The 13966-nt window shown below is 37.5% G+C and overlaps 1 protein-coding gene across 1 annotated transcript in view; it reads left to right on the top strand.

The window, feature by feature from the left end:
• Positions 1–13049, top strand: part of Capza2 (capping actin protein of muscle Z-line subunit alpha 2) — a 40035-nt gene extending 26986 nt beyond the window's left edge. The window contains exons 7-10 of the mRNA XM_075953956.1: positions 696–774; positions 3179–3250; positions 11258–11320; positions 11555–13049. Coding sequence (XP_075810071.1) covers positions 696–774; positions 3179–3250; positions 11258–11320; positions 11555–11695 — 355 coding nt within the window. The 3' untranslated portion in view covers positions 11696–13049. The remainder of the gene's footprint in view (positions 1–695; positions 775–3178; positions 3251–11257; positions 11321–11554) is intronic.
• Positions 13050–13966: the final 917 nt, after the last annotated feature.

Genomic DNA, 13966 nt, shown 5'->3' on the forward strand with positions numbered 1-13966 from the left:
GAGGAAAGGGTGTTGTTACTCAGTGCAGTAATACTTTTTGAAGAACTTTTTGAAATAATTCTCAAATTTTGGTTTAGTCACGAACTAAAAAACAGCACCCAGGAGGGTGCTGTGTTAGCTAGCGGGCTACCCACTTGAGTGGGGGCTCCACGTTGGACTCCAAAATGTAGCGGCGTAAACGAATGCAGACAGATTGTAACAATATATATAGCTTTAATGTCGAAATAGACTTACAGAACCACCGTTCCAGTGGAGACCAGGAAAGCAGAAGCAAGGCTGGGAGCACGCTGGCCAAATTTATAGGCAAACATTAGCCCGAGGCGAACACGTCCCCCAAGGGGCGGGACTTATCCCTACATCAGGTGTCACATGAACACATACACATATGCACAAAATACATACATATATACATATATATATGTTAAAACAATTCTTATATTAGTTTTGAATTATATTTTAAACTTTAGTTTTAGAATTGTGAATTATTTTAATTATGTATGTCTTCTTGGGCAAAGATTTAATGTGTCTTAAAACTAAACTTTGAATCTCTTGAATGTTTCAGTGGTTATAAAATCTGTGCCCAATGTCTTTCTCCTATTCTCTTACACATTGTAGCATTACATTTAAACCTGAAACAATATTGATTCAAAATATTTTCCCTACCCTTATTTACAGCTGCTGTTTTTATTTTTAAGGAATGGTCGTTGGAGGTCAGAGTGGAAGTTTACAGTCACTCCTTCCACCACACAGGTGGTTGGCATCTTGAAAATTCAGGTATGAGATACAGAGATTATTTAAGGATCTCTAGAAGGTTCTGAACTAAGACACGGTTAAACAGTTTATACTTTCATAGTACACCATAACTTTTGAGATTGTCTTTTAGAGCAATGGAAAAAACAAGTAGTGCTCTTTTTAAGTCTTTTAAATAACCTGTCATTTAATTCCCTAGTCATTAAATGTCCTCAAGGATAGCTGACAGTTTCTAAAACAGAGCTAAAATTAGATGATGCCATTTGGTCTCCTCTTCATACAGTTTGTTCAGCTAAGCATTTGAGTTGAGTGTGTTCTTCTGTAATCTGAAATAAATGGAGTTAGGTGAAGCATAATAATATATACATATGACTTTTAAACTTCTTGTTTGAAATGTACTAGAACTGAACTCTGGTTAATAATGTCAATTTCATTATTTATATAGAACATTTGATACAAGTAAGTGCTTGTTTGAATATTAATATTGCTGTATAAGTTAAAGGAATGTGCTGGCTAATCTTTGCGTTCACTCATCACAGCAGCGCCCATTGTGAAAATTAACTATATGCTTAAAGCCGTAAAGGAATCAGAGTACTGAAACATGTCATCTGGCTTTGGCATACACTCTAGTGTTGTGTTCTGCTGCCCTTATATGTTTTTCTGCCTGTTCCTTTAGGATTAGAAGATTAGACGTTGTGAGCATGAAGTTTGAAATCAGATTTCATGCGTTTGAATCCTAACCAGTTATTGTTTGTGTGTGTGACTTCAGGAAGTTGTTTGATCTTCTTATTTCCCTCTGTTGAAAGCAGTTTAAATGTTTTTAGATTGTTTGAGAATTAGTTCATGTGTAAAATGCTTAGAGTTAGGTGCAAAGAACTCTGCATAGCAGTTGCCATTGTTAATGTTTTCCCTTTCAGTTTGGCCTCAGTAGCTCTTACCTGAACAATTACATAACTTTCAAAAATGATGCCGCTGGTTGGAGCTGCTTGTCCTAGTCTGCCTTCAATGCTTAGCATAGTATTTAACATGTACTGCAAGTTTATTTGTTAGTTTACTCTCTGTCTTACTTTTCTATTGCTGTGCAAAAACACCATGACCAAGGCAATTTACAGGTGAAAGAATTTATTTTGGCTTGCAGTTTCAGAGCATGGCTGCAAGCAGGCAACCATGGTGCTAAGAGAGCTGAGAGCTTACATCCTGATTCATCAGCACAAGGTGCTAACTGGGAATAGTGAAGGCCTTTAAAACCTCAAAGGAGCTGGGTGGTGGTGGCACACACCTTTAATCTTAGCACTCGGAGGCAGAGGCAGGCAAATCTCTGTGAATTTGAGGCCAGCCTAGTCTACAAAGGTAATTCCAAGACAGCCAGAGATACATAGAGAAACCCTGTCTTGAAAATCCAAAAGTAAAATTAAATAAATTAAAACCTTGAAAAGTGCCCCCAGAGACACAGTTCCTCCAAGAAGGCCACACCTTCTGATCCTTCCCAAACAGTTCTACTAACTCAGGTCCAAGCATTCAGCTATATGTACCTGTTAAGGCTGTTCTTACGCAAACCCCACCATTATATCTCCTGATCTATTTTTCCCATTGCCTTCACCACAGATAATTTAAAATTTTAAATCTGTGTTTGTCACTTTCAAGTTGAACACCATTTTTTAGTTCACACTAGAAATACTTATGTGTTACCTGTGTATTTATTTCTTCAGCTATTCCATTATTCCTGCTTTCTGTGTAGTCCTGTTACAAAATACCGCTATTCTATAATTTATCCCAAAGCCCTTTTTATTCCTTTGAGAGAATGTGCTATTGTGCTTGCTTGTGTTGCAGTGTAAGGTTAGAAACTAGGTCTTTTAAAAGGCCATTTATTTACAATATTATATAGCATATTTATAGTAATGAGTCAGTTAATGTTTATTGAGTAAATTCATTCTAAATTTGGGGGAAGTAATTGGTAAAAATATACAAAGAAGCAATATTTGGAGAAGAATATTAGTTTTGTTATTTTAGGGTTTTTTTTTCTTTTTTTGAGACAGTGTCTCTCTGTGCATTCCTGACTGCGCTAGAACTGTCTCTGTAGACCAGGCTAGTCTTGAACTTACAGAGATCCCCTGCCTTTGCCTCCCAAGTGTTGGGATTAAAAGCATATGCTACCAAGCCCAGCCAGAGGAGATCAGTTTTAGACATTTCAGATATGGGCACCAATAGAGTGGCTTTGAGGTAAAATATCTAACTGTGACAACTGTTGTATGTGTAAATAATAGCAGGAATATTTAATCTCCTTCTAGACCTAAGACTGATAGAGTTCAAAGGTCTAGAGCCCACTGGGAAAGTCTGAACATGAGCTGAAACTGGTCTGTTGATGTAAGTGGTGATGCCCTAAAAATCATATTTCTATAATGCTTGCTTTATTTTCTTTCTCTGACAGGTTCATTATTATGAAGATGGTAATGTTCAGCTAGTGAGTCATAAAGATATACAAGATTCCCTCACAGTGTCTGTAAGTAATCAGTTCCGAAATGACCATAAAATAACCTAATATTTCTGTAAAACAGCAACTTTACTGTTGACTTTTAGTGATATTTCTCCTTCACATTAAAGAGATTTCAAGGAGATTACAGTTGGTAAGGAATTGCAATGCTGTACATTTTGGGCATCTTTGGGGTTAATTCTTATATCTTTGAATTCATGCTATTGAAGTGTAAAGTTCAAAATTATTGTGATTGTGCAAAAGGTGCTACTGTCTACTTCCTGGTACAGTGGATTTGTCTGTTATGGACATTTCACACAACTACAATCTTTTCATAATCTCTTTTTTTGTTACTGGCTTCTTTCCAGTTTAATGGTTTTAGTCTTTGTCTTCTGTTGCGGCTTAAATCCCTTGTGTTTCCAAATAGTAGTCCGTTGTATTGGTTTGCACTTCATTCACCCTTCAGTTAGTATAGGTGTTGCTGCTTTTTAGCTTGTTTTTGACATCCATGCACAATTTTCTGTAGACTTTTTAAAAAAAATTATTGTACATAGGAATGGAATTGTTGACTGTGGTATGTTTAGTATTTTGAATTACTGCCAGATAGTTTCCCAGAGTGACCACCATTTTAGTTCCACTAGAAGTAATTGAGGGCTCCTTATTTTCTCCTTCCTTTCTAAAACTTGGCTTTTGATTACAATTCTTTGTTGTAAGTTATCTGCTCCTGTGATGAAGCACCATGACCAAAAGCAGCCTGAGGAGGAAAGAGTTTATTTCATTTTATCCTTTACGGGCCTTAGTCACTTTTCTGTGGCTGCAATAAAACACCATGACTGAGGCAACGTAGGGACGGAAGAGTTTAATTGGGACTTGAAGTTACAGAGGGGTAGGACTCCATCATCTTCATGGCAGGAGGCAGCAGGCAGGGATGGCCCTGGAACAGAGGCTGAGAGCACACTTTTTGATGCACAAACAGGAAACAGCACACTGACAGTGGTACCTCTCCTTTGAAATCTCAGTGCCCACTCCCAGTAGTAGCTTCTTCTAGCAAGGACACACCTCCTAGACTTCCCCAAGCAGCCATCAACTAGCAACCAGATATTCTACTAGGAGCCTGTGGAGTACATTCTCATTCAAACCCCCACCATTATCTTGAGAGACTCAAGGCAGGAACTCAGAGCATTAATTGGAACTCAAGCAGACCATGAAGAAGTGCTGCTTTTAATGACTTGCTTCTATGGCTTCCCCAGCTTGCTTTTTCATGCAGCCCAGAACCATGTGCCCAGGGTACTGCACACAGTGGACAGGTCCCTCCCACATCAAGCTTGATAATCAAGAAAATGCCTCCAGAGGAACTGATAGAAGCAGTTCCTCAGTTGACGTTCCCTCTTCCCAGTTGACTCGAGTTTATGTCAAGTCTGTTTTGCCATCTCCCTATAGTTAATCAGGTTGACCTTTGTCGTGTTTTTATTGGCCATTTTTTGGGTGGAAGAATTGGTGTGTGTTCAGATCCATTGCCTATTTCTCTTTATGTTGTTTAGTTTTATATGAAAGTATGTTTTGCTGATATGTCTGTTGATGTACAATATATGAACATCATAACTGAAGAGGCCAGAAGAGGGCTTTAGATCCACTGGAGCTGGAGGTGCAAATAGTTGTTGAGCCACCATATGTGTGCTGGGACTAGAATCCATGTCCTCTGGATAGCGGAGCAGAGCCATTTCTTTAGGTCCTTGTAAAGAGTCTTTCTCTGTCCCACGAGCAAACTCCCAAATAATTTCTATAATTAATAGAAACTTATTAATTATAAAAGCTTGGCCTTAACTTACACTTGTCCCACTAGCTCTTTCTTATAATTTAACCCATTTATATTATTCTATGTTTTTGCCTCATAGCCTTTTACCTTTCTTTCATTCTGTATGTCTGACTCCCTCTGTGTCTCCTTAGTATTTCCCTGCACCTCTGTTATCTCCTCCTATTTCCTCGCTCTATGTCTGAAGTTCTACCTATACCTCCTGCCTAGCTAGCTATTGGCTACCATTCAGCTTCTTATTAAATCAATCGTAGCAATATATTTTCAAAGTGTACAAATATCCCACAACAGTTTCTCCCATTTTTTGTCTAAATAAAAAGTTAAAGTTTTAACTCTAATATGGTAAAATTATACACAATAAGGACATTTGTCAAGTAAGAAGTTCATTTACAATGTCAGTGTTATCTATTCTATCAGTCAATCCAAGTTTTGTACCTAATTTACATTTTATTATAAGTTGCCCTAACTTACAATACCAACACAAAAAAAAAACAACTTAAGCTTTTATGTGTGTCAGCCCTATAAACTTTACATCTCTTATGTAAGTTTCTTTTCTGATTTTTGGTGGTTTTTTTTTTTTTTGGTGTTTTTTCAAGACAGGGTTTCTCTGTGGTTTTGGAGCCTGTCCTGGAACTAGTTCTTGTAGACCAGCCTGGTCTCGAACTCACAGAGATCTGCCTGCCTCTGCCTCCCGAGTGCTGGGATTAAAGGCACCGCCCGGCTCTTTTCTGAATTTGGTAACAAAGAAAACTGTTACTTTAACTATCTCCTCTTCAACTGCATCAGAGACCTGGAAAGGATATATTACCTGAGTAAACAGGAAGTGCAGAGCAAACATTTCCAAAACTATAGAAGTGACAGAAACAACTGACTGTCTGGACAGTCACCCAAGGTTCCTCTGCAGCATTGGGGCATCCATCTTTGGCCTACAGGGATAGAATATCTGACAGATTTTGCTGTGAAGCAGGAATTTTGAAGAACTGTCCTACCTTGTCTTGGCAAAGTTTGGTAGTTGCCTTCTTTTGTGTCCTGCTTGTCCAATTTGGACAGCATGCCATCAGCAGTTGAGGCAAGGGCAGTTTCTTGCCCATTGGCTAACTTTGCCACAATAAAAACAAACTCCATATGGAGGTTCTTCAATGCCCATCATCTTTTTTTTTTTTTTTTGAAATAGATTGGTGTTTCCAGGGAACAGATGTGTCTCACTGTCGTGAAAAGCCTTCTGTTATTAAGACATCTTAAATGTTGTATTCATAAGGTCTCTGAAGTGTTTGAAGGCCATCTATCTAAAATACATCTCTGGATGACCTTGAACACATATCTAATAAATTTATTCAAAAAAATAAATTTGATTGTAATAGATGACTAAACTACTAAGCTTAATTTTCCTAAATAGCGTTTAAGGAGTAGAAATTTACATTACATTTTGAAATGAACTGCATAGGTACAGTACCTTAAACAAGAGTAGAAACATATATATACAAATATATATACAAATTTGTATCAATATACAGTGTTATTCAAAAGTGGATGTTCGAAAGTAGACTCAGACTCAACAATCCACCCTTTTATTCCATCATTCCTATCAATATTTCCCATTTTTCCCTTCAGGAAGAGATCCCTGGATCTGATCTCCTTTGTTTAGTTCTTTTTCTTTTTCTGACCATGATGAATAGCAACTTGTAACCAGCTCCCCCCCCCCCCCAAATAATGGCAATTATCCTTAATCCACTGAATGGCCATAAACCGCTCACCCTACCTCTTGGGAATGTGGACATTGTGTTCTGTAGACTGCTTCCTATTGTTTGGGGGTAATGATAAGTGCTGGGAAAGCTAGCTGTGTCATTTGTCCAGTCTCTATGTGGTGGGTTTATCTGAAGCCCTGGCTAGAGTAGTCTGTAATGCTGGACCATTCTCAGCTAGCAGCTTTGCAATGTTCTGGATGCAGAACTCTGAGGAAACTTCAAGAGAGGCATTTTGAGAAGGTGAATCACGTGAGCAATTTGTCTTTATTGGTGTTTGGTCCTTTTTTTCTTTCTGAAAATATACAAGCTTTTAAAGGTAACGTACATATCTGCCATTAACACTAGTATGAAATGTGTGGTGTGCACTAGTCAGCTAAGGATGATTTTTGTTGTTGTTCTATGTTTGAGCAGGCACAAGGCATCTGTCAACTTTATAAGTCCATTTGGATTGTATAACCAAACCTCTATCCATGCTGTATGATAGGATGGCATGTAATAATAAGTCATGAGGATTCTAAAATCAACAAGATTTATCATGTATCATCTAGTCTCAGCTGTTTCCATGATGAGGGATCATCTTACCCAGCACCAGTCTTTCTTGGTATTTTCCCTCATGTCTGCAACCAAGATCCTCAGGGTGTCTCTTACAATGAAATTTGATCTTTACTAATTTTGAAGAGAACCATAACTTTTTCTTTTCCTATATAAACAAAGTTATAACCTTTCCCCCAATGCAGCATGTTATCTGACTTCCATTTTGAAGCCAGGGAATCCCTAAAGTATGTAAGCTGATTTAATTCAGCAGTTCCTTCCACAACCCATTGTCTCTCAGCAGCTGCCATTCTCTGTTCATTAGCATTTGAAACATTCAGAATCAACAGAGCACCATATACAGTCCAAACTTGCTATGTTAGAGTATTTCCATCCTTATGTGGCTTATTCTTGTTCTCTTTTCTTTTTAATTTATTCTTTCTTTAAAACTTTATTAGTTTTGAACTATTTATTTTTTGACTGTCTGTACCCTTTTTCTTTTTTTCTTAAGCCTACGCACATTGTTAAACTGCAGATTTTTTTCTATTTGAGCCTGTTTTACTGCCTATTATCAGGAGACACATTTTTCTGCCATGGCCCTCATGAGAGACTGCAGGACTAGGAAGTTGCATTTTACTTTGTGTGTTTAGAACTTTTTTAAAGGGAGAATTTCTGTAGCTTTGGAGCCTGTCCTGAAACTCGCTTCTTAGATAAGACTAGCCTCAAACTCTCACAGAGATCCACCTGTCTCTGTGTCCTGAGTGCTGGGATTAAAGGTGTGTGCCACCACTATCTGGCTAGAACTCTTTTTTAAAACTTTCTCGGGTCTTATGTGGAAATGCATGCCCCTTGTTGGGTGTCAGTTGTATCAAGTCTTTCTCTGTCCAACCAGCCAGCTCCCAAATGACCCATGGAGACTTACTAATTATGAACTCTTGGCCTTAGCTTAGACTTGCTTCATAGCAATGCATTTTCACACTGTGTACAAATATCCCACAACAGCCCCTATTGCCAATTTCTTTTTTTTTTCTTTTTTTTTTTTTTGGGTTTTTCGAGACAGGGTTTCTCTGTAGCTTTGGAGCCTGTCCTGGAACTAGCTCTGTAGACCAGGCTGGTCTCGAACTCACAGAGATCCGCCTGCCTCTGCCTCCCGAGTGCTGGGATTAAAGGCGTGAGCCACCATCGCCCGGCGCCAATTTCTTAAATGCTTATTTCTGCTTTGGCTATTGAGTTGCAAGTTTTATGTATATTCTAGATGTGTGTCTGGGAGCAGGTAATTTATAAATGTTTTCACTTTTCTGTGTTTAGTCTTTTCAACTTACAGAGTCATTTGCAAAACAAAACTTGAGTCTTACTGTATTCATTTTCTCTTCTATCATTTGTGGGTTTTGTTATAGTAACTATTTATTTTTAAACAACTGCCTAAACCAAGGTCATGGAGATAAGTACATGATCCTATACCTAACTTTGAAACCATACTATATGTTTTAAGTTCCTTCAAATTGAAGAGTTTTTGCATTTGTTTTTTTATTTCTCCCTAGAGTTCTTTTACTGTTATTTAATTGACTGCATCTATTTTCTTACTGAATTTTTTTCACTTCTAAGATACTAACAGTGACATTTTTCTTTAGACACTTGTGTTTGTATACTAAAGTACCAGTGTAGTGTAAGTATGTATTTTACAGAAGCATTAGCTTTAAAAATCCATTTATGATTCTTTTAGGCCAGGTGCTATCAGAGAAGAAAAATCTGTTATCTGTTGATAACGGTTCTTGTGTATTCCGAACTATCCTCTATCTCCAAATTCTCCTGTCTCAGCCTACCTTGTGTTGGGATTGCTGGTGTGGTTACCAGACCTAACTCCTTTTGTTTTTTGTTTGTTTTTTTTCTTATTGTTTAGGTAGTTTCTACTTTTAATGCTGATACTTTTATAAACTTTACCAGTCATAGCAACTTATCTATACTCCAAAGAAATATTATTTCCTTGAAGTTGGGAGAATTGCCATTTGCAATTATCATTTGTAATATTGATCAAAAAACAAAGACATGCTACATCATTGGGGAGTTTGATAACAAAGATACATGCTACATCGTTAGGTGGTTTGATGTTATGGAAAAATTCATTGTAAGATTTGTGCAAAAACTAGTCAGGCTGTGGTGGCGCATGCCTCTAATCCCAGCATTTGGGAGGCAGAGGCAGGTGAATCTCAGTGAGTTCAAGACCAGCTTGGTCAAGAGAGTGAGTTCCAGGACAGACAGGGCAATACAAAGAAACCCTCATCTCTAACCCACTCCCCAAAAAAAACTTGGGCAAAACTCATAGGCTAGTGTTACATGAATTAGTCATAGTAATCAGACATGACTTGCCTTGTAGTTCTAAGTGTTTAAGAGGTTTTAAGATTTTTCATTGTTATAAAGTACATGTATACAAATATATACATCATATTCACATATTACTATATTAGAGAATTTGACAGTAATACTTCATTTAAAAACATAGATATTTATTGATACTTCATTACCACCTGAATTTTTGTCTGGACTCCAGTCAGCTAGTGAGACATAGGATAGTGTACTCCAGAGCAAAGTAGAGGATTCTCTGGAAGAGAGACTGACATGGCTTACCCTGGAGAGGTAAGAACGGACGATGGCAATAGACAGTTGTGCTGACTTAGATTGTGGGTAGACATCATAGGAGTTCTAAAGCCTTTAGAACAGAGCTTTTCTTCAAGGTTTTTCTGTTGGTTGATTGACAGGCCCATTTGGATTGACACTTAATAGAGGGAATATTGGTATGTGCTTTTGTTTGTTTGTGTTTAACAGAGAGCTTCCAGATAATTAATAATCTTAAAGGATTTAAGTAGTTAATCTTTCTATGAACTTTGTGTCTCCATTTTAAGAGATAAGAATCTTAATCCCCTCTCTTCACCCTTTCTTTTTTAAACCAGTAGTAGAATCCTCCAGATTCAGTTGCTGGTTTCATAAGCTGTTGATTGTAACCAAGAGGGTCATTTCCATTGTCCTTCAAGCCTGCTTTGTGTCACTGTTAGGAAAACAAGCACAACCATATATTGCATGATAAAATTTGTTTTGAAAATATTTAGAGTAAATGTACTTCAGATTTAAAATATGCTCTTACTAATTGTTAGGGTTTTAAAAGTAATGGTAAATATTACACAAATATTTAGGCAAACATGATTAACTAGTAATCTATATCATTGTAATTGGATTTTTCTTTTGTATATTATTAAAACGTTACTTAATTAAATACTGAGACTAGTATTCTGTGACCTTTAAAAATATTTTTGCCTGGTTCTCCTTGGACATAGAGTATAATCAATTTTATAATCTTCTTTTTTAAATGTGTATGTGTGTATTTGAATGTATCTCTGCCTGCCTGTATCTGCATGAAGGTATATGTACATGGGAGTGTGGACTCCAGAAGAGTGTGTTGCTCCCTTAGTTAGAGCTGGAATTGAGGATGTTTGTAGGACAACCAGCTTGTGACTTCATTTCTATGACCAGAACTCTGGTGTTCCTGATTATGTAACAAGACCTCTTTTTATTGTTATTCTTATTTTTTAAACAGGGCCTCACTATGTAGCTCTGTCACCAGGTAGATCAGGCTGACCTCGAATTTATAGAGAACTGTTCACCTTTGCCTCCTAGTGCTGGGATTAAAGATGTGTACCACCATGCCTGACTGCCACAAGAGCTTTTAAGCTCTGAGCCATCTCTCCAGCCACATTGTTATCTTCCTTGCTTGTTAGAATCTTCATCTGCACTATTTATTAAATAGCTTAAACATGGCTTTAAAAATAGTGGGTTAGTGGCAGGTAGAATGCTTGCCTAACATCCACGAATTCCTGTTAAGACCAGCAGTGAAGGAAAACAAATAAATTAAAAATAACAGTGGTTCAGTGTTTATTTTCGTTTTCTTTGTTTCAGAATGAGGTGCAGACAGCAAAAGAATTTATAAAGATTGTAGAAGCTGCAGAAAATGAATACCAGGTATGATTATCAAAAGTATCTGTGTTTACTGAGGGCTGGTTCTGAAATTCAATAGCTACTTTAAAACAGCTTTTAAGTCCATCCATGTTGGGGTTTTTAATTCATTGTTAGACAGTGAAATGGACTGCTTAATATTATTCTGAGAACACTCTATGGTGTAAGACGTTGCTTCTTTGGTTTGCTTTAAATGTCTGACTGCTGGTTTTTTGTTTTTTGGGGTTTTGTTTTTTGTAGACTGCCATCAGTGAGAATTACCAGACGATGTCGGACACTACCTTCAAAGCCTTACGTCGACAGTTGCCAGTTACACGTACTAAGATCGACTGGAACAAGATCCTTAGCTACAAGATTGGCAAAGAGATGCAGAATGCATAAATGAAAGTTGCATGACCAGATTGTTTTAGTGTCTTTACGTTAAAAAAAACAATTATTGCGAAAAGTATTCTGAACTGTCAGGCTGCCCAGTCAGATGGGCTGTTGCCACTTAAATCACTGTAATTGACTAGTTTGGTTAGAGCACAGAGCTTAGCTAATCCGCCATTGTTTTCATTGCTTTTGTTCAGAGAGTTGGAAATGAGTTTAGCGTGAGTCCTTTACTCTGTTCCTCCTTCCTTACAGTGAAGAGGTGATTCCTCTGGGTTATGTTTAAAGGGTTTTGAAATATTTCAAAAGTATTTTATTTACCAGGACCCTGAATTGTCTTTGGCTTATGAAAGGGGCAGCTTTTGATGTTAGCCCAGGTATTTTTAGTGGGGTCAGTAACGGACACTCTAGTTAAGGTGGTTGATGGACTTAGCCATATATGCTGCTAAAGAAATTGTCTACCTTTTCCTTTCACCTCTTCCACGTATGTCAGATTGAGATTAGAAGGAAAGCGTTTTCTATACCTGTTATGTTAAAACCTTCGATGTAAGGTTATTTAGCTAGCTTAGTGTCTAACTAAACTTTTTTAAAACAAGGCCAAGGTCTGTTGCTGTTTTGAGATTCTGAAATTAAATGAGAATACTTATTTCAGAAATGCATTTAATGCTTTTTTTTCTTGTGACAGTTATGCAAATTAGCTTGAATTCCATATGTCCCTGAGTTATTTTTATCACAAAGCCACAAGTGTATTATAAGGCAGATTGTAATATATATATAATCCTGAACTCATGACCATGTCTCAGTTGATTCTCCCTCCCCTTGGATTGAAACTGAATTTCATTGTGACATTAAAATGGCAAAATTTGGTATTTATTTGAGTAAAAACGTCATTTGCCAGTGAATCATACACACTATTTTAACATACTTTCTTTGTATATTGTCCTTCTTAACAAGTTGTAAGTTAGGAAATTTGGGCGTCCACATGGTGTGCAGCTGCATCTTTGGTTCTCCATCTTCCTATGCATCATGAGCATGTTTGTGATCCTTTACAATATATCCACTGACGCCACAGGAGTTCAAGCCTTGGTGAATGTTAGCATTTGCTATGAGGAGTTGGTGGATTTGTGGTTTCATTCAGAAGTTTGCTGCTTACACTCGAGTGGAATCCATTCCTCATGTACTCCTGCAGACATCTGGGCCTGAAAATGTTTTTTTTTTAAAAAAAAAACACTTTTACTATGTATAATAAAATATTTCATTAGCTTGAATTGTATAGATTTTTAAAAATTCAATGAGAGCATGTTTAATTTCTTTTTAAAATTACTGTTGGGCTTCAAAAGCATTGCAAATATATGACATTGTCACAGTTTTGGCTAATTTTTTCTTTAGTCTTTAAGTTGGGGCATCAGGATTTCTAAGGAAAATGAACTGATAACGTTAATTTTCTGTTCTAGTTTTTAAATTTGCTAAGTTATATGAATTGAACTAACATGGGTTTATATCCATGGCAGCCAATTATTTTGTATTTTTCTGTTCTGGAATCTAGAATATATTTTTGAAAATATATACAACCTTTTAAATTGGCATGTGAAACATGAAATTCCTCCAAAAATTCAGTCATGCCAAGATAGTGATTGTACAATTTTAGAGTCTGGATATTTTGTTAACTTGAAAGAAGATTGAAACTGTGGAATACCTAAAGCTTGAGGATTGTTTTCATGGGAGCGGTAGTGGCGCATCTGGTAAGTGCTGAGGAAATTGACATGTGGGAGCCAGGAGAATCGATGAACTTAGGAGGCTACTACAGAGGTCCAGGTGGAAGAAAACGCTGACTTGGACGTGGGTGGTAGCCATGTAGGAGGCAAAGTTAATGGTAGTGGCTGCGAGTGTGGTAGGAGACATGAGGTGTTTTCACCTTGTGGAATTAGGGTTAGGCCAGCCAGTTTGGTGTCTAGACCCAGGAGGCTGGCCGGGAAGTTTGGTTTTAGATTTTATAGGAAATGGCTAGCAGTTACTGAAAGAAAACAAAATAAATGCTGTACATTGGAAAAATGGAAAAGTGGGCCTGGGAAATAGTTGCCAGATGAAAAGTCCCTTGGGGGTCCAAATCAGGAGCAGAAGGAGAGGGAGCACGAGCAAGGAAGGAACTCAGGACCGCGAGGGGTGCACCCACACACTGAGACAATGGGAATGTTCTTTCAGGAATTCACCAAAGCCAGCTGGCCTGGGTCTGAAAAAGCATGGGATAAAACCGGACTCGCTGAACATAGAAGACAATGAGGA

This window comes from Microtus pennsylvanicus, chromosome 19 (genome assembly GCF_037038515.1).
Source record: "Microtus pennsylvanicus isolate mMicPen1 chromosome 19, mMicPen1.hap1, whole genome shotgun sequence".
Classification (NCBI taxonomy): domain Eukaryota; kingdom Metazoa; phylum Chordata; class Mammalia; order Rodentia; family Cricetidae; genus Microtus; species Microtus pennsylvanicus.